General features: G+C 37.7%; 1 protein-coding gene across 17 annotated transcripts in view; it reads right to left on the bottom strand.

Annotated features, from left to right (window-relative positions):
- Positions 1–19380, bottom strand: part of EYA3 (EYA transcriptional coactivator and phosphatase 3) — a 100018-nt gene that overhangs the window by 16641 nt on the left and 63997 nt on the right. For 12 of the 17 annotated variants that reach the window (XM_070610542.1, XM_008537748.2, XM_070610551.1 and 9 more), the window contains 7 exons: positions 18307–18392; positions 15600–15783; positions 13247–13386; positions 8508–8591; positions 6910–6999; positions 4827–4885; positions 626–786 (listed from right to left, as the gene is read on the bottom strand). In XM_070610542.1, the coding sequence (XP_070466643.1) occupies positions 626–786; positions 4827–4885; positions 6910–6999; positions 8508–8591; positions 13247–13386; positions 15600–15783; positions 18307–18392 (804 nt within the window). The remainder of the gene's footprint in view (positions 1–625; positions 787–4826; positions 4886–6909; positions 7000–8507; positions 8592–13246; positions 13387–15599; positions 15784–18306; positions 18393–19380) is intronic. The other 5 variants (XM_070610553.1, XM_070610545.1, XM_070610554.1 and 2 more) reach the window with 1 other exon arrangement.

The raw sequence follows: 19380 nt of genomic DNA, 5'->3' as shown, positions 1-19380 counted from the left end.
CATCAATTTTCTCAAATGCAAAATAAGGGATTTAGAGTAAATCTCTAACATCTCTTCTAATTTGAACAATCTATGGATGATTAATTCCAAATAACAGAATTTTAAGCATAGTGGCACCTGACATTTGAGGTATTTCTGGGCAGAATGAATTTCCAACGTCCTTCAAGTTGCAAGACGTGGACACTGTAAACCTATAATCCAGGACCTAGTTTTCCATCCACTGTAAGCCTAATCACTAGTTCTACCTGGCTTGTCCTGATGGTTATATAAATCAGTCAAAAAAATATGGCAACCTATTAACTAGTATTGACAAAGTAGTTTTGACTCCAGAATAAAATGCATGTCATTACACATAATCTATGGAACACATTTCCTTTAAAAAGGCATTTGTCTAAAAAGAACAAGAGAACTTTGTAAAGTTATGCTAAGAGAGGTCAATGAAAAGTGCAGAGCTTCCTCTCTAAAAGGTTTCATTCAAATCTCCATGTTTTTTTAATAAAGAGTTAAAATAGTACTGTGGCACAAATTCATAAGCAGTTGCCAGGGAGTTCTAAGGAATCCTTGGAAAAGAAAACAGGAAATCAGAAGGAAATAGAATATTAGACTGGTTGTATGCCATACTTACCACCCACATTGCTTTTATGCTTATCATAGATTTCTCTCACTTTTCGGTAGCGGAAAGCCAGTTTCCTCATCCAGTCCACACCTCCCTGGACACCCACAGAGGAACCATGGCTGCCACTGCCTCCTGAGCCACTGAAACCATCTGTCGAGAAGCTGTAGTTGCTGCAGAGCCAGAGAATGAGGAAAATTAAAATTTGTACTGCATGAGGTTGTTGGTTGAATGCCCCCTGGGATCCTCTCTCCTACTCCTGTAATCTGACACAAAGGCTAATGGCTTTGAGAATCTTTTCCCTTAATTTCTGTAAGTTAGAGTCTATCTTTCATTAGTCCTCTATCTCACCCCATTCTATCAAAGAAAGGATGGAGACGGAGGGAAAGAGAGTAGGAACAATGCAAGCACCAGCATCCCCTAGAGGCTGGCTTGGGAGAGAGCATCTTTTCATTAATGACGTTAATGACATCATACAGTGAAAAAAAACCCAAATACAAAATTTTTGTGTATACACACACACAAAATGATTTGTAAAAAGGAGAAAAGTGGAAAAATAGTGGAAGGAAATAACCCAAAATACTAATAACAGTAAGATAATGGGGACGTTCTCCAGTGATCTGTTGGCTAGTGTATTAAGTTCATGGGTCACTGTGGTGGCTTTAAAATATGCCCACAAATTCTTTAATATTCCTCTCTTCTTTTTTTTTTTTTAAAGATTTTATTTTTTTCTTTTTCTCCCCAAAGCCCCCCGGTACATAGTTGTATATTCTTTGTTGTGGGTCCTTTTAGTTGTGGTATGTGGGACGCTGCCTCAGCGTGGTTTGATGAGCAGTGCCATGTCCGCGCCCAGGATTTGAACCAATGAAACACTGGGCCGCCTGCAGCGGAGCGTGCAAACTTAACCACTCGGCCACGGGGCCAGCCCCTAATATTCCTCTCTTCTAACTCTGTTCCCTTTAGGTATGGACTGTATTTGAATGTGGTGGAAGTGATGGCGTTGGACTTCAAATACTAGGCTTTTCTTGTTCTCTCTTGGAGTAGTTGCTCTGAAAGAAGTCAGCTGTCACACTGAGAACACTCAAGCTGCCCCATGCAGAGGTACACATAGTGAGGAACTGAGGCCTCCTGTTGTCAGCCACATGTGAGAGGCTGGAAGCAGGTCTTCCAGCTCCAATCAAGCCTTCAGATGATTTTAGGTCCAGCCAATATCTTGATTTCAATCTCAGAGACCCTGATTAAGAACTACCTAGCTAAGTCATTTTCAAGTTCCTGACGTACAGAAACTATGAGATGATAAATGTTTATTGTTTTAAGCTATTAAGTTTGGGGATAATGTTATACAGTAATAGATAAACAATACAGTTCAACAGGCTGGGAGGAATTAATATTTCCTAAATAAAGATTTAAAAATGAATGACAGGGGCCAACCCCATGGCCGAATGGTTAAGTTTACGCACTCTGCTTCGGCGGCCCAGGGTTTCCCTGGTTTGAATCCTGGGTGCGGACATGGCACCACTCATCAAGCCATGCTGAGGTGGTGTCCCACATGCCACAACTAGAAGGACCCACAACTAAAAATACACAAGTATGTACCAGGGGGCTTTGGGAGAAAAAGGAAAAATAAAATCTTTAAAATATACAACTATGTACTGGGGGTCTTGGGGAGAAAAAGCAGGGAAAAAAAAAATGAATGACAGAATTAGAGACTAGTTGGTTCAATCAAAAGTCAAAAGTGAGTTCACTAAGTTAAGTGTGAGATTCTATATTTAAGAAAATAAAGCTGCCAAGACATAAGGTAGGTGTAACTACTGGTTAGCCACACATATAAAACAAACAAACAAAAAACAACTAGAGTTCAGAGTAGATCATAAACTGCTTCAGACCAGGCTTTTTTCCTAAAAAGGCCAGCGAAATCTCCTAAGAATGGTGCTCTCCATGCCTGTGCAATGCACAATATGCATGACGGGATGTTGCTCTTCAAGTGAAACCTGTCAGTCCTTCTCAGTACTACAGGATTAGGTCCTTACTGAGTGATATGTCCAGTTCTGCTCTGGATTTGAGAATTCAGGAATGAAACAACTTCAGGGTAGACAAAGGAAGAACTTTTTGCTTATGAAAAAAGATAAACATTAAAACAAATCAACACGAAAAGATGTGACAGTCTTTTTTCTGAAAGTCTTTAAATACAAGCTACATAAATTTTTGGATTAATCTTAGCTAAGACTACTGGGTTAGAAGACAGCAGCCAAGAGAGAAATGAGCAAGTATTTTGCCTCTGAGACCTCCTTAGTTTACTATTCACTGTGATATGTTTAAGATTGTCTTCCACTGAATGTAAGACCTGAAACCATAAAAATTCTAGGAGAAAACATAGCCAGGGGGCCGGCCTGGTGGCATAGTGGTTAAGTTCGCGTGATCCACTTCAGCAGCCCAGGGTTCACAGGTTCGGATTCCGAGTGCAGACCTAGCACTGCTTGTCAAGCCACACTGTGGCAGTATCCCATATACAACAGAGGAAGACTGGCACAGGTGTTAGCCCAGCGACAATCTTCCTCAAGCAAAAAGAGGAGGATTGGCAACACATTTTAGCTCAGGGCCAATCTTCCTCACCTATAAGAAAACAAAAACAAAAACAAAACATAGGCAGTACGCTCTTCGACATGAGTCTTAGCAGCACACTTTCAAGTACCATGTCTGACTAGACAAGGGAAACAACAGAAAAAATAAACAAATGGGGCTACATCAATTAAAAAGCTTCTGCACAGAAAAGGAAACCATCAACACAAACAAACAGACAACCTAACAATTGGAAGAAGATATTTGAAAACCATATATCTGATAAGGGGTTAATATTCAAAATATACAAAGAACTCATACATCAACAAGGAAAAAAGTAACAACCCAATTAAAAATTGGGCAGAAGATCTGAACAGACATTTTTCCAAAGAAGATATACAGATGGCCAACAGGCACACAAAAAGATGTTCAATATTACTAATTATTAGGTAAATGCAAATCAAAACTACATTGAGATATCACCTGACAGCTGTCAGAATGGCTATAATTAACAAGACAAGAAATAACCAGTGTCAGAGAGGATGTGGAGAAAAGGGAACTCTCATACACTGCTGGTGGGAGTGCAGACTAGTGCAGCCATTATGGAACACAGCATGGAGATTCCTCGAAAAATTAACAATAGAACTACCATACAATCTAGCTATTCCACTGCTGGGTATTTATCCAAAGAACATGAAAACATGAATACATAAAGATACATGGACCCTTTGTTCATTGAGGCATTATTCATAGTAGGCAAGACTTGGAAGCAACCTAGGTGCCCATCAAGGGACCAATGGATAGAGAAGATGTGGTATATATACACAATGGAATATGACTCAGCCATAAAAAAAGATGAAATCTTGCCATTTGTGACAACATGGATGGACCTTGAGGGTATTATGCTAAGTGAAATAAGTCAGAGGGAGAAAGTCAAATACCGTATGATCTCACTCATAAACAGAAGATAAAAACAACAACAAACACACACATAGAAACAGATTGGATTGGTGGTTACCAGAGGGGAAAGGGGAGGGAGGAGGGTGAAAGGGGTGATTCACACATGTGTATGGTGATGGATGGTTTAGCCTTTGGGTGGTGAACATGATGCAATCACAGAGAAATTGAAATATAACGATATACACCTGAAATTTATATAATGTTATAAACCAATGTTACCCCAACTAAAAAAAAAAAAAAGATTGTCTTCCATAGGATATTCCTGACACCATCAGACATCCCACAATTAGTTTCCTTGATAAAATTCCTGATGCTTAGTTTTATCTAAGACAAACCAGTCTGAAGCACACTTCTCCTGACTGAAAATCTAGCCAAAGAAAAACTAACATACCTTTACTTTGGCACGCTTTTTCCTCATCCCATCATTGCTACCCATTCTTCAAAGTCGTACTCAAATTCTACTGTACTGAGAAGGCTGCCCCAATATCGGCACTACCTGCTCCCCACACCCATCAGAATTACTTTCTTTTCTATGCTCCATCACACTTTGTATTGTCACCTTCTCACAATGCATGCCATCATTAACTATGACATCTTTTAAGGCTGCGTCTTATCTTTGTTTTCCTCTGAACACAGACAGTGTCTTGTGCGTAACAAGTATACTGATCTTTAAAACATCATTGTTTTTAATCACCTCAAGTCTTGGCCATTGTCATCAGAAGCCACATCTTCCACATGCACCTGGTCACACTCCTGTTAAAAGACCAAATCACACATTGTTTTAGTCTAAGGAGTAGAAGTGCACCACCACAACATAATTGTAAAAATACCACAAATAATGATGGGATAATGAAATACCTTATGGTCTCTCTTCATGTAATCGTCCTTAACCATCCCAACCCTCAATTATGCTCTTATCTCAATAGTTCATTTTTCCAACAGCTCATGGGTATAACTACAAGCTCCCTTACACTGTCAAGTGTGTCCACATCCTACACTAGACTGTAAGGCTATTACATTGTAGGCCTCTCATGGCGTAGCCCATATCTTACATCTTTGTACCCCTCTAGTCCAGTCCAGTGCACTTATATAGTATGTACCCAATAAATTTTTGCAGATGAAAAGGATGCTGGCAGAGTGTAGTATCAAAACTGAGAATGAGTGAAACAGAAATTTATAAGATGAAACTTAGGAATTAGAAGAGGTCATATAAGTCAATTTCCTCATGTTCTAAAGTGAGGTGAAATGATTTACCCAAGGTCATACGACTAGTGAGTGGTAAAAAGAAACTAGAAAGAGCCTGGGTCTTCTAATTCGAATCCAAGGTTCTTTCCACCAAGGCCATGCTACTACTGACATAAAATGCCACCCACTGCCTAACTCTGACAGGTTCACTCCTCTAACACCACCTAGGGCAGTGTTGTGATGTCCACCTGCATCAGAATCCTCTGGGGAAGTTTTTCAAAAATGCATATTCTTGGGTCCACCCCAGACCTACTTGAATCAGAATTTCTGGGAGTGAAGTCCTAGAATCTTCATTTTTAACAAGCTCCCCAGGTGATTCTTATGCCCCCTAAAGTTGAGAACCACTGACCTGGGGGCAGGAACACATTCAGGTCAAATTCTTCACAGAACTTTCAGTCCTGAGTGAGGACTATGTCTAGAAAATCATTACAAATACAATTTGGCAATAATTACTGGCACATAGTAGGTTTTCAATAAATGTTCGCTGAATAAAAACTATGATGTCCTAACTCATGAACACGTGAAGTTGAGGGAAGATTAAAGCACTGTGGAGTTGAGGCAAAAGTACTGGAGTTTAGAGCCCTATTAATTCAATTTGTTGGAGAACTGCCTGTTGAAAACTAGATTGTATTTAAAAAGAAACAGGATTACTTCGTGTTTATAAAATGCTATCTTATTTTATTTCAAAATTTTCATTATTTTTAAAAACTAGGTAATATATGTAGTACACAGGTCAAAATTCAAAAGGACATGAAGTGACAAGTCTGCTCCTTCCCACCTCTGTGTCCCAGCAACACATTCCCCTCCCCAAATAGAACACCTGTTACTAGTTTCCTGTGTAGGATAACTGCTTAACTGAGGCCCAGAATGGGGAGAGAACCTTCCTAACTTGGGACTCACACTCTGGTCTTCTAACTCCCTGTGCTCTTTCCACTGTGCTCTTTCCACTACACCATGTTGCCCTCAAAGGTGAACTCAAATGTCAAAGCCAAAAAAATTCAGCAAGAAGCTCTCAGTGTTTCCTGGTTGTCCTATAAAATGATTCTTGACACCAAGGTTAACCTATACATGGGCAATAAGCATGTATACAATACAATGAGTTCAAGCAGCCATTTACAGATCTGACAAATCAAGAGACTATCTTTTAAGAAGGTAAACTGAAGAAGAGTCAAAATATAATTAAGAATACAAATCATCAAACCCACCTTATATATATTACTTAATGTAGATAAAGTGACTGGAAGGTTGGTTTAGTTTATGTATCAGTGTTTTGCCGGATGGGTTGGCATTTCCCCTAGTGCTAGATCATTTCCAAATAGGCAGACAAAAATCAAGTTTCTGAGCCAGAAAAACTGACAGCCAGAATCAAGACTGCAGTGACCTAACCAAAGCACTATTCTTGCAAGCTTATACATGCCTAAGTGGCCAGCTGGCTTCTCCATACCCACCCTGTCTAACAGCATTTCCTCTAAATACAATAAGCACAGGCTCCATGTTTCACTGAAACACAGAAAACAATTTAAAATGCTTACCTCTAAGTCATTGAAAAATAGATGTGTATCAGCCACTTCAAAAATCATTTCTTCCATTGTTAAACCTGAGCCAATCACTACTGTTGGGTCCTGGAAGACAATAAGAGAAAAATTTGCTTGACTTGGTAGCACTGGTTCTGATCTTTAAATATTTCAAAATTATTTTGGGTCAAGGTCAAAACAACACAGGCCCACAGTAGTGCTTCTAGCTATTTATGATGCAAATTCAATCACAGTTACAAGAATATGGGAATATGCAAAGTTAAAATTTCAAGACTAGTTTCTAGGGGCTGGCCCCGTGGCTGACTGGTTAAGTTCGCGTGCTCCGCTGCAGGCGGCCCAGTGTTTCATTGGTTCGAATCCTGGGCGTGGACATGGCACTGCTCATCAAACCACACTGAGGCGGCGGCCCACATGCCACCACTAGAAGGACCCACAACGAAGAATATACAACTATGTACTGGGGGGCTTTGGGGAGAAAAAGGAAAAAAATAAAATCTTAAAAAAAAAAAAAAAAAGACTAGTTTCTAGTCTTAAAAACACACACACAAAAAATCCACTCAAAAAAACTTAGGACAACTCACTTAAAAAAAAAACCACTTAATTTTGGGGGAAATTCCCTGTTTCAGGAGAAATTCTAACTGCTGCTAAAATATTGCTATTGTAACACCCATTATCTTTCATTATCAACCCTACACACACATTCCCAGTATAAGAGCAGAAATCAGTTACTTGACAGTCTCAACAACCAGCAAATAAGTAAAGAAAGCCTGAAGAGTCAAAATATTTGCAGGAAAAGCAACACATTTAGCTTTAAAATGCACCAGCAGGCCTTCTCTTAGAGGATGTATGCTCTTATTTTGTATGCTTTTATAACCAGGCTAGTTATATAGCATATGAGATTATACCAACTTGCCAGCCTAGATACTAAAAGCCTGTGGAAAATACTTCTAACAGAAACATCAGTGACAATAAGAAATAATTGGGAGTAGTAAGACAGCAAAGGAGGCAAATATTTTTATAAAATTTATTCATAGAAAAGAATATAACCTATAGGTAATTTAGTGTAGAAACAGTGAATATCTCAAAAACAGCTCATCCCTCTATTAAAACTCATGACTAAACAAGTTAAATTCTGGTTGGTGTATTTAGTTTAAGCAGGCATGTAATCTATTTTAGAAGGATATTTTACATTTTATCTATATTTTAAATGTACATATCTGGCATATACTCAGCTAAATGAAATCCTCAGTTTGGACTGTTAAAAGTGCCTTAAGGGATTAACAGATCAGTCTTTGGAATACACAATCCTGAGACTCCACTCTGTTTTGAGCCTCATTCCCATACTTAAGTCCTTACAAAATACCACTCTCAAACAACTTCAGCTTTCAGCACTGGTCCTAGGCCTGGTATTTGGCTTTATCATCAACTCTCCCTGACCATGTAGCCCGCCCGGTACAAGTCATCAGGTAAAGTTTTACAAGGAAAGTGAAAGGCCAACAGGGTAAGACGGAGGTGGCAGAGAAACTGATTTTAGTTACCTGCTCACATAGTCAGGAGAGGGAGAGTTATAACAAAGGAAGAAAGACTGAAATTACCTTTCCATACTTCTGGGCATAGGATCCAGTAAGAAGGGAGTGGAAGATGATAATGGTTTCATCCAAGTCCCACAGAAATACTCGCTGAGAGAGGAAAATATGAAAAATAATGAGTAGGCATGTTTTCTAATCACAATGGAATGAAAGAAGAAATTAATAACAGAGGGAAAACTGGAAAATTCACAAATGTGGAAAATCAAACTACACAATCTTAAAGAACCAATAGATCAAAGAAAAAATCTCAAGTGAAATTAAAGTATCTTGCAATGAATGAAAATGAAAACATCACACACTAAATTTTATGGAATGCAGCAAAAGCAGCACTAAGAGGAAAATTTATAGCTGTATGTGCATATCTTAAAAAACAAGATCTCAATCAATAATCTGTGCAATTTAAGAAAAAACCAGCAGAAGGAAGGAAATAATAAAGGTTAGAATGGAGATAAATAAAGCAGAGAGTAGAAAAATAATAGAGAAAATCAACAAAACCAAAAGTTTGGTTTTCGAAAAGATGTACAAAACTGACAACTTTTACCTAGACTGACTAAGAAAAAAGAGAAGACTCAAATTACTAAAATCAGAAATGAAAGTGGGGATATTATTACCAATTTTACAGAAATAAAAAGGATTATAAGAGAATACTATGAACAGTTTATACATCAACAAATAATCTAGACAAAATGAGCAAAATCCTAGAAATACACAAAGTGCTAAGACTGACTCAAGAAGAAATGGAAAATCTGAATAGACAACTTTAACTGGCAAGGAGGTTGAATCAGTAATCAAAAACATCCCAAGTTAGTCTTTGGGTGGTGAACAGGATGTAGTCTACAAGAAATCGAAATACAATCATGTACACCTCAAATTTATAGCATGTTATAAATCAATGTTACCTCAATTAAAAAAAAATCCCAAGAGACCCAGAAGGCTTCACTGGTGAATTCTACCAACCATTTAAAGAATTAACATCAATCCTTCTTAAACCATTCCAGAAAGCTGAAGAAGAGGGAACACTTCCTAACTCTCTATGAAGACAGTGTTACCCTGATACCAAAATCAGATAAAGACACTATAAGAAAAGAAAATTGCAGACCAATATCCCTTATGAATACTCATGCAAAAATCCTCAACAAAATACTAGCAAACAAAATTCAGCAGCATATTAAAAAGAATTATACACCATGACCAAGTGAGATTTGTTCCCAGAGTGCAAGGATGGACCAATACACAAAAATTAATCGACATAATATACCACATTAACAAAATTGAGGGAAAAACCCACATAGTCATCTCAATTGATGCAGAAAAAGAATTTGACAAAATTCAACACACTTTCATGATAAAAACACTCAATAAACTAGGAATAGAAGGGAACTCCCTCAATATGATGAAGGCCATAGATGAATAACCCATAGGTAATATCTTACTCAATGGTGAAAGACTGAAAGCTTTACCCCTGAGATCAGGAATAAAACAAGAATGCCTGTTTTCACCACTTCTATTCAACATAGTACTGGAAATTCTAGCCAGAATAATTTGTCAATAAAAGGAAAAAAAGGCACCTAAATTGGAAAGGAAAAAGTAAAATTATCTCAGTTTACAGATGACATGGTCTTAGATGTAGAAAATCCTAAAGAATCCACAAAAAATTGTTACAGCTAATAAATTAATTCACAAATCAACTGTATTTCTATACACTTGGCAACAAATAATTTAAAAAACAATTCCATTTATAACAGCATCAAAAATAATAAAACATGGGGCCGGCCTGGTGGCGTAGTGGTTGGGTTCATGAAGTCCATTTCAGCAGCCTGGGGTTTTCGGATTCAGATCCTGGGTGTGGACCTACACAACACTCATCAAGCCCTGCTGTGGTGGCATGCCACATAAGAAACAGAGGAAGACTGGCACAGATGTTAGCTCAGGGACAATCTTCCTCACCAACTCCCCTCTCCCTGCCACCCCACAAAAAACCCACTTAGGAATAAATTTAACTGAGGAGGTGAAAAACTTGTACGCTGAAAACTATAAAACATCGCTGAAGGAAATTAAAGAAGACAGACCAAAACAAATGGAAAGACATCCCATGTTCATGGATGGAAGACTTAACATTGTTAAGATGACAATACTACCCAAAGTGATGTACAAATTCAATGAAATCCCTATCAAAATCCCAAGAGTGTTTTTAAAGAAAAGAAAAACTCATCCTAAAATTCATATGGAATCTCAAGGGATCTCAAACAGCCAAAATAATCTTGAAAAGGAACAAAGCTGAAAGACTCATACTTCCTGATTTAAAAACTTACTACAAAGCTACAGTAATCAAAACAATCTGGTATTAGCATAAGGATAGAAACATAGACCAATGAAACAGAAGTGAGAGCCCAGAAATAAACCCTTACATACATGGTCAATGGATTTTTTTGACAAGGATACCAAGATCATTCAATGGGGAAAGGAAAGTTTTTCCAGCAAAAGGTGCTGAAAAAATTGGATACCCATGTCCAAAAGAATGAAAATAGATCTTTACATCACACATAAAAATTAACTAAATATGGATCAAAGACCTAAATCTAGAGCAAAAGAAAACTCTTAGAAGAAAACACAGGTGAATATCTTCATAACCTTGTATGCTTAACACCAAAAACACAAGCAATAAAAGAAAAATAGGATTTCATCAAAATTTAAAACCTTTATGCATCAAAGAACACTATCAAGAGAGCAAAAAGACAACTCACAGAATGAGAGACAATATTTGCACATCATATATCTGATAAGAGATTAGCATCTAGAACATACAAAGAATTCCTAAAACTCAACAACAAAAAACAAACAATGCAATTAAAAAATGTGCAAAGGATTTGAACAGCCATTTCTCCAAAGAAAATATACAAATGGCCAATAAATACATGAAAAGATGTCCAACATTATTAGTCATTAAGGAAATGCAAATCAAAACCACAATGAGTCACTACTTCACATACATTAGGATGGCTATTATCAACCAACAGGAAATAACTATAGGTGAGGATGTGGAGAAACTGGAATCCTCACACATTGCTGGTGGGAATGTAAAATGGTGTAGCCACTATGGAAAGCATTTTGGAGGTCCCTCAAAAAAGTGAATATAGAATTATCATATGATCCAGCAATTTTACTCCTAGGTTTATATCCAAAATAATTGAAAGGAGGGACTCAAAGAGATACCCGTATAATGTTCATAGCAGCATTATTCACAATAGCTCAAAGGTGAAAAAACTCCAAGTTTTTTCAACAGATAAACAGATAAACAAAATGTGGTATATACATACAATGAAATATCATTCAGCCATAAAAAGGAATGAAGCTTTGATACACGCTCCAACATGGCTGAACCTTGAAAACTATGCTAACTGAAATAAGCCTGACACAAAAAGATAGATATTATATGATTCCACTTATATGAGATATCTAGAGTAGGCAACTTCATAGAGACAGGAAAGTAGAACAGAGGTTACCAGAGGCTAGTGGGAAGGGAGAATGGGGAGTTACTGCATAATGGGTGCAGAGTTTCTGTTTGGGAACATGAAAAAATTCTGGAAATAGATAGTGGTAACAACTAACAACAATGTGAATGTACTTCATGCCACTGAATTGAACACTTAAAAAAATGGTAAATTTTATGTTATATATATTTTACTACAATTTAAAAAAATGAGTGAGTTCTCAGTTTTTCTCCAAGAAAGATATCAGGACTTTAGATTTTCTTTCTTTCTTTTTTTTCCCCCAGGAATAAAGGGGAAGACAGGCTCCAAACACAGCCTCCATTTACCTATGTCTTAACACCTATGAATGGACTAATTTTTAAATATAGCTCTTCCCCCTTGTTAAACGATTACAGAAAAATTGAAGAAAGAAAACAAAAGGATTAATATCAAAACTCTGCATTATTAGCATTTTGTATGACTTTCTAGTCTTTTTAATAATGAAGCCAGGGGCTGGCCCCATGGCCGAGTGGTTAAGTTCGAGCGCTCCACTGCGACAGCCCAGGGTTTCACTGGTTCGAATCTTGGGCGTGGACTTGGCACTGCTCATCAAGCCATGCTGAGGTGGCATCCCACGTGCCACAACTAGAAGGACCCACAACTAAAAACATACAACTATGTACCGGGGGGCTTTGGAGAGAAAAACGAAAAATAAAATCTTAAAAAAAAAAAAAAAAAAAGAATGAAGCCAAATGTATGCCCATAATAAATTCCTACAGTTCTTGACTACAGAATAACTGAGTGCCAATCTCTCATTAATAAGTTACCAGATCTGGTTGCATGTTTCACAGCGGCCTAAAGCACTCTAGTCCTCTCATTTTACCTGGAGATTTTTAAACAGAGAATAGTATGACATTACTTGTGACACATTCTGCTTTCTGAAGATAATGCATTGTTCTTTCTGTTCTCCTCTGGAATATAGAGAACACTTTGTTCTTTCCCTTAAAAAACGACCTGGCTACCTAAATCCAGAAAAGCTTTCTCGATGCTTTTGGTTAAAAGCATCTGAAAGTGATATGGTAAGTTATGGGCAAAGAGAAATCTGTTTTAAGATTTCTCTTTTCACTTGGCCAATTCAGTTTCTCTTGCCCAGGAATTAAAAGACACACAACACAGAACCACAAATCTCCATGAGTTTCAGATATATGTTTGATAAACTTAAGAAATGAGAAAAAAAAAATAAAGTAGGTAACTCAAATGAGTTTCCTCCCATACTTCCAATTCACTGTCCTGGGAAGAACTGGCATCAGCTTTCCTCTTGCCCCGATTCTTGCCAGTCATGTTTTTCCTGGACTGGTCATCAGCATCTTTACTTGGTGTAGTCTGGGACAAAGATGGGCCTGTAGAAGGGTCTCCTGGAAAGGAGAAAAGTGAGACATATACTGCCAGTAGTCACAGGTTATACAAGACCCAGAGCAGGAAGAAGGTCAGCAGGTTCTCTACCCTTAAGAATCATATTGCTGAGATAAAGCCTGGAAAACCAAACTTCACCTAAGCAATCTGAGAACGCAGACCTAGGCATTGAGCATCAACAGCTCCTAACATCACAAAGAGAATTATAACTACAATTTATATGCCTGCCTCCCAATGGAAGAACATATCTATGATGTTGTTTTGCCAAAAAAAAAAAAGACGCTGAATCTAAACAAGCTTCTAGATCACAGTTTCTCAACTTGCCACAACTGACATTTTGGGCCAGATAATTTTTGTGAGGGGATGTCCTGTGCACGTAGGATGTTTGGTTAAGCATCATCCCTGGCCACTACCCACTAGATGCCAGTAGCACCCCCTACCCAGTGTGACAATCAAAAAACATTTCCATACATTGCCAAACCTTCCCAGGGCAATGCAAAATCACCTCTAGTTGAAAACCACTGCTCTAGTTCCACTTACCAATTTACAATAAAATACAGAGGGCAGTAGGACACGTTAAACTACTCTATGAGAATATAATCAGCAAAATTCAGACTGGGAAATGATATGGGATAAAGGATCCAGTTTCTTCAACTAATAAAGTACCAGGGCAAATAAAAAAAGAGATGAGGAAATTTAGAGGTTAAAAGAGCCAAAATACATATCCACCCATCACAATGTATGGACCTTACCTGGATCTTAATTTAAACAATTAAGACAAACAAACTGTAAAAAGAAAAACAGAACTCCTAACATAGATGAGAAAACTGGAAATACAAATCCCTTTTGGTATTTTACGATATTAAGGAATTATTGTTGAATTATTTTAGATGGGATAATGGTGTTGTGGTTATATTAATGAGTATTTATATTTTAGAGATACGTTGCCTGGAATTTGGGGAGGGAATTGGATGAAGTATAGTTGAAATAGGATTGCCTATGAGTTGTTAATTATTGAAGATGGATGATGGATACATAAGAGCTCATTATACTATTCTGACAACCTCTATGTTTGAAATTCTCCATTATTAAAAAGTTAAAATTGTTATGAAGAACAAAGATATTTAGAGAAATGAATTCAAAACTAAGGCATCAACACATGTAATGATTTCAAAGTTACGTAAGTTTGAAGCAGCAACCATGTGTATGTCCATTTATTTAAAAGACACGTAAAAGCAAGATGCACAGAAAGCTGCTTTAACTAACGTGGAGCACTGTTTTTAAAAATGCATCAGTGCTAACAAAAACAGTCCTTCCTCAAGTTACGTGATGCGACAGTGAACCACCAAATTTTCAAGAAAAATAGAGATAAATAAAAAGTATGTGCACATGTATATAAAGCCTTTATGTCAGGGTTTTTTTAACCTGGACATCATAATTCATCAACACATTTCAAAGCTAAATGTTTAAGTTTTAAAAGTTTAGGTTTAAGTTTGTAGATTAAATATTATGCATTTCTTTGGAGGGAAAGGACTATAGCTTTCCTCAGAATCTTTTTTTTTTTTTTTTTTTGAGGAACATTAGCCCTGAGCTAACATCTACTGCCAGTCCTCCTCTTTTTGCTGAGGAAGACCAGCCCTGAGCTAACATCCGTGCCCATCGTCCTCTACTTTATATGTGGGACGCCTACCACAGCATAGCTTTTGCCAAGCGGTGCCATGTCCACACCCAGGATCCGAACCGGCAAAGCCTGGGCCACCGAGAAGTGGAACATGCGAACTTAACCACTGCGCCACTGGGCTGGCCCCTACTCAGAATCTTAAAGGGATCCTCGACGTAGAAAAAGTTAAGAACTACTGCACTGAGACGGTAGCAGAAGTCTAAAATATGCACAGACTAAAACTGAGTCCTCCAACTTTTACACAATGTGCCAAGAATCTGAAGTCCCCGTGACAAGTATCTCAAAGCTACAAGAAGGGCAGAGTGGAAGTCATAAATGCAGTCTTTTCATTCTTGGTACTTTTCTGTTCACAGCATCAGGTATTACATTTAGTTTGCTGATGACTCATCATAGCCGGTTCCAATGTTTAAATACTCCTCACCTGTGAGGGAAAGCCAACAGCATGGTAACAGTGACTTAGACCAGGTAGTAAATGGACACTACCTGTTGGATGAAGTACCCTTAAGCCAAAGCTTTTGGAGCTGCATTGCTTACCAGAGGAAAGTCTCTGTGCTGCAGGCGCAGGTACCATCACACTAGGCTTCTCTGTCTGATATGTGGCTGCTGCTAACGTGGTACTCTCAGCATCACTGTTAGTCTGGCCTGTGACTCCAAAGCTGGAGCTGGGGTAGCAGGCCTGGTATTGACTCTGACCAAGGATAGTATAGGTGGGATAGTCCTGTAGGCCAAAAGGAATAAAGGAGGAAAATAAGACTCTTAGAAAAAGCATAACATTGATTTCAACACAAGAGACTTTCAAGTCCCTCTTATTTATAATTATTTTCTTAAAACATTAATTTGACTTCTCATTTACCTATCTATATCTTCCACCTAAACCAATGATTTTCAAAATGCATTTTGTGGAAACCTGAGAGTCAAGAGGAGAAGTCTCAGGGGCTGTCTTTGGGAGGAGGGGAAGGCTGAGAGGGAAGGGTCCGATGCACTCTATACACAATATCCCTTTTTCTACTGTAACAGATCTTTTTCCCCTATTTTATGTACTGAATTTCTATATCAATTCCTGCACAGAATTTCTGAAGGGAAGACTCTCCTCTTTAAGGAGTTTATGAACCACCGTACTATATGGTAGTGTTTCTAAGGACAGATGAGCTTAAACAAAAAAGCGCATAGCCTAACATTAAAATTTCCCAGTTTAAAAACCGAGTATCTCTTTCTTTTTAAAATAATGAAGTTTTCTTTAAAAACGAAATTTCTTTAAAATATTTGGAGGGAACTTTTGGTGGTTTAATGGGCACCTATATGTCAAAACTTATCAAACTGTACAATTTAAATCTGTGCAGTTTATTATATGTCAATTACACTTTAATAAAGCTATAAAAAATGGGTATGATAGTTAAAATACATACTTTAAAAAAATTCTATTGATATTGATGTTGGCGACAAGTAGAAAGAAGCTAACTGACCAGACAAATCATTTATAAAGAGAACTGAGCATCTACCACAACCCAAATATAATTCACAGTGTATGTGTTTGTGTATGGGTGGGAGAAGGAAATATTAAAGAAAATAATATATTCATACTAGCTCAACTAAAGGGAGTTAAAAATCTAGCAGGAGAGAAGACAAATTTCTAACAAATTGGCAATAAATTATACGTCAAATGAGTGAAATACAGAGGAAGACAACTATCACTACAGATTGCGACAGAGAGCTTTCTGAGATAGAGGAAATACGAACACGAATAGGAAAAGGTTTTAGCAAAAGGTTTACTAAGGGACCAGAGATGTTAAATTTGGGTGAAATGAAGGACCTCTGTAGGCTTGAATGAGTGGTTAGGGAACATCACTTGGATTCTTTAGGCAATGGTGTATAGCTTGCGTGGGGATAGGAAATCAGGACTATCAAATTCAAATCAACAAATAAAAATACAAACAGATTCTGAGCAGGTGAGTGACAGGATAAAAAGTGGCACTCAGAAAATTAATTGGATAGTGTTTCAGAAAATGGACAGGTACAGGAGATGAGATGAACAGTTAACTATAGTAATTCAGGATAAAAGCGGAAAAAAAACAAAACATAGGAAATGACAGCAAAAATGAAACAGAAAGAAAGAATTCCAGAAATGGCTGGATTAGGGATGGATGAGGAAAAAAATCAAAGATGACTGGGCTGGTTTTAGGCCTAGGTTTATTTAAAAAAATGGTGTCATTGACAAGAATTCAGAAGTCATAGGGAAAAGTGGTTTCACTTTTGGAAGACAAGGAGACGGAAGAAAGGATAGAATGAAAGGCTGGTTTTGAATATGGCAAACTTAGGGAAATAGCAGGACACTAAACAAAAAAATGTCCATCAACCAGCAGGAAGCTTACAGATATCATGAAGTCAGGACTAGAACCTTAATTCTGCAGGCAGTAAATGGACATTGTGAATGCAGTTAAACATTCCTAGGGACGAAGTAATCAACATGTGGAAAACTAAACAGACTGTCCATGACAGAAGACAGGATCAAAAAGAAAAGCTATGAAAGGAAGAGAGAGAGACAGTACCCTGAAGAGTGCCAATAAATTTCTGTGGACTAAAAGAATGAACAAATGCAAGAATAGTCACACATAAAAAATGAACCAGAGTAGTAATGTTAATTGCAACCAAAAAAAAGAGATCGATAGAGACAGTGGTTAACAATATTAATCACTGCAGAGAAAACAACAAATAAAAACAACAAAAACAACCCTGAAACACTGAAGATGTTTACCAGTGATCTAAGCATAAAGAGTTACTATAACAGTGATCAAGAGCAGACCACAAAGAATTCACAAAGGAATGAGTGGCTAAATAAAAGAGTGAAAGTAATATTTATTCATTCCACAAATAGTTATTATGTGCCTTTAATGTGAGCGCCAGGCATTTTCTGAACTCTGGGAATATATAAGTGAACAAAATAGAAAAACAAATCCCCACCCTCACGAAGGGTACATTCTAGTCGGAATTGGGTAGAAGGTAGAGACACACATAGTAGATAAAGGAGCAGATAAAACCATATCATTAAAAGGCTTAGGAGAAGAATGAAACTGGATGGTAGCCTGAGAAACTATCCAGGGCCCTAGTTCCGAGGGCATTCAAAAGGTCTCTCCACAGCCCCTACTGGTTGTTTCCCAGATTGGCAAATTGATCATGGAAAGAAGAGAGGAAGAGCCAGTTAGATGAATCATATCAAACAGGGTGAACAAAAGCAGCACTGTACCTGGTTTGAGATGCTGGAAACTGCTGCTGTTGGAATATTGGCAACTGTAGATGAAGTGGATATCAGGCCGGCATTTGTGCTTGAAGCTATAGGATTGAGAGTGTTAAAAGATATTACATGAAAGGGTAGAAGACATTGGAAATATATTGTGTCTTAGGTAAACAGATCTACAAGGAGATAAAGAACACTGGCAAAGGAAACAAATACTGGTTGTGTTCTTTTGCATGCCATACCTTAATTTAGACTTACAAATAAAACAGTTCAAATATTTCTCTGTTTCAACTTGAGTCTTCAACTCTTCTTACTAAGTCCTAGAAAGATACATAATACAATGCGCTGGCTCATGCTAATGATACCAATGAAATCAGAAGCTAAACCAAATCACTCCAGTCCCTCTTCTCTGGCAGTTGAAAAACGATTCACCTGCAATGTGACCTACTGACAATCAGTAGAAACAAGAGCTCTGGTCAATCCACATGTAAATCCTGCACTGTGGCATTTATGGTCACTTGCCCAAAATTAAGCCTTTTCTGATGAAAAGAACTACTTTGAGAAATAGAGCTGGTCCTCCAAATTCTAAAGTGCTTGGACTTGCTTCTTGTGTTCTACTCAAATTATGAATTATTAATGTGGATCAACAAACACCATGATCTGGCATTTAATGATTTTATCAATGAGCCTGGAAAAACTTGGAAAATATTAACTATTATTCTGGCCAGGTAAAAATGTACTCTATAAGTTACTTAGGCTGCTTGTCTTAGGACAACGAATTTGGGTTAAGTTTCTCATACCTTTCGATCACAGATTCCACCACAGTTTTAATCAAATCCTCAGTGACTAGTGTTAGCCACAGTGACCTTTCTCAGGTAGACAATGTAACTGAAATTGCGAGGTACTGGTCTTTAACTCCTTTCTCTCGCTTACCATAAGCACACTTAAGACATGGTTCCCAGTGCAGTCAAACACACCATAAAGGTTCACCATCAGGTAGACTTCACTATCTGACTACCTATCCCATTAGCAACGAAGTCCTCTAGAGGGAAAGTTAATTGGAAAACCTCCATTAAGAACAGG

Source organism: Equus przewalskii, chromosome 2 (assembly GCF_037783145.1).
Source record: "Equus przewalskii isolate Varuska chromosome 2, EquPr2, whole genome shotgun sequence".
NCBI lineage: Eukaryota > Metazoa > Chordata > Mammalia > Perissodactyla > Equidae > Equus > Equus przewalskii.
The sequence above is the reverse complement of the archived record's forward strand: the minus strand, read 5'-3'. Positions and strand labels throughout refer to the sequence as shown.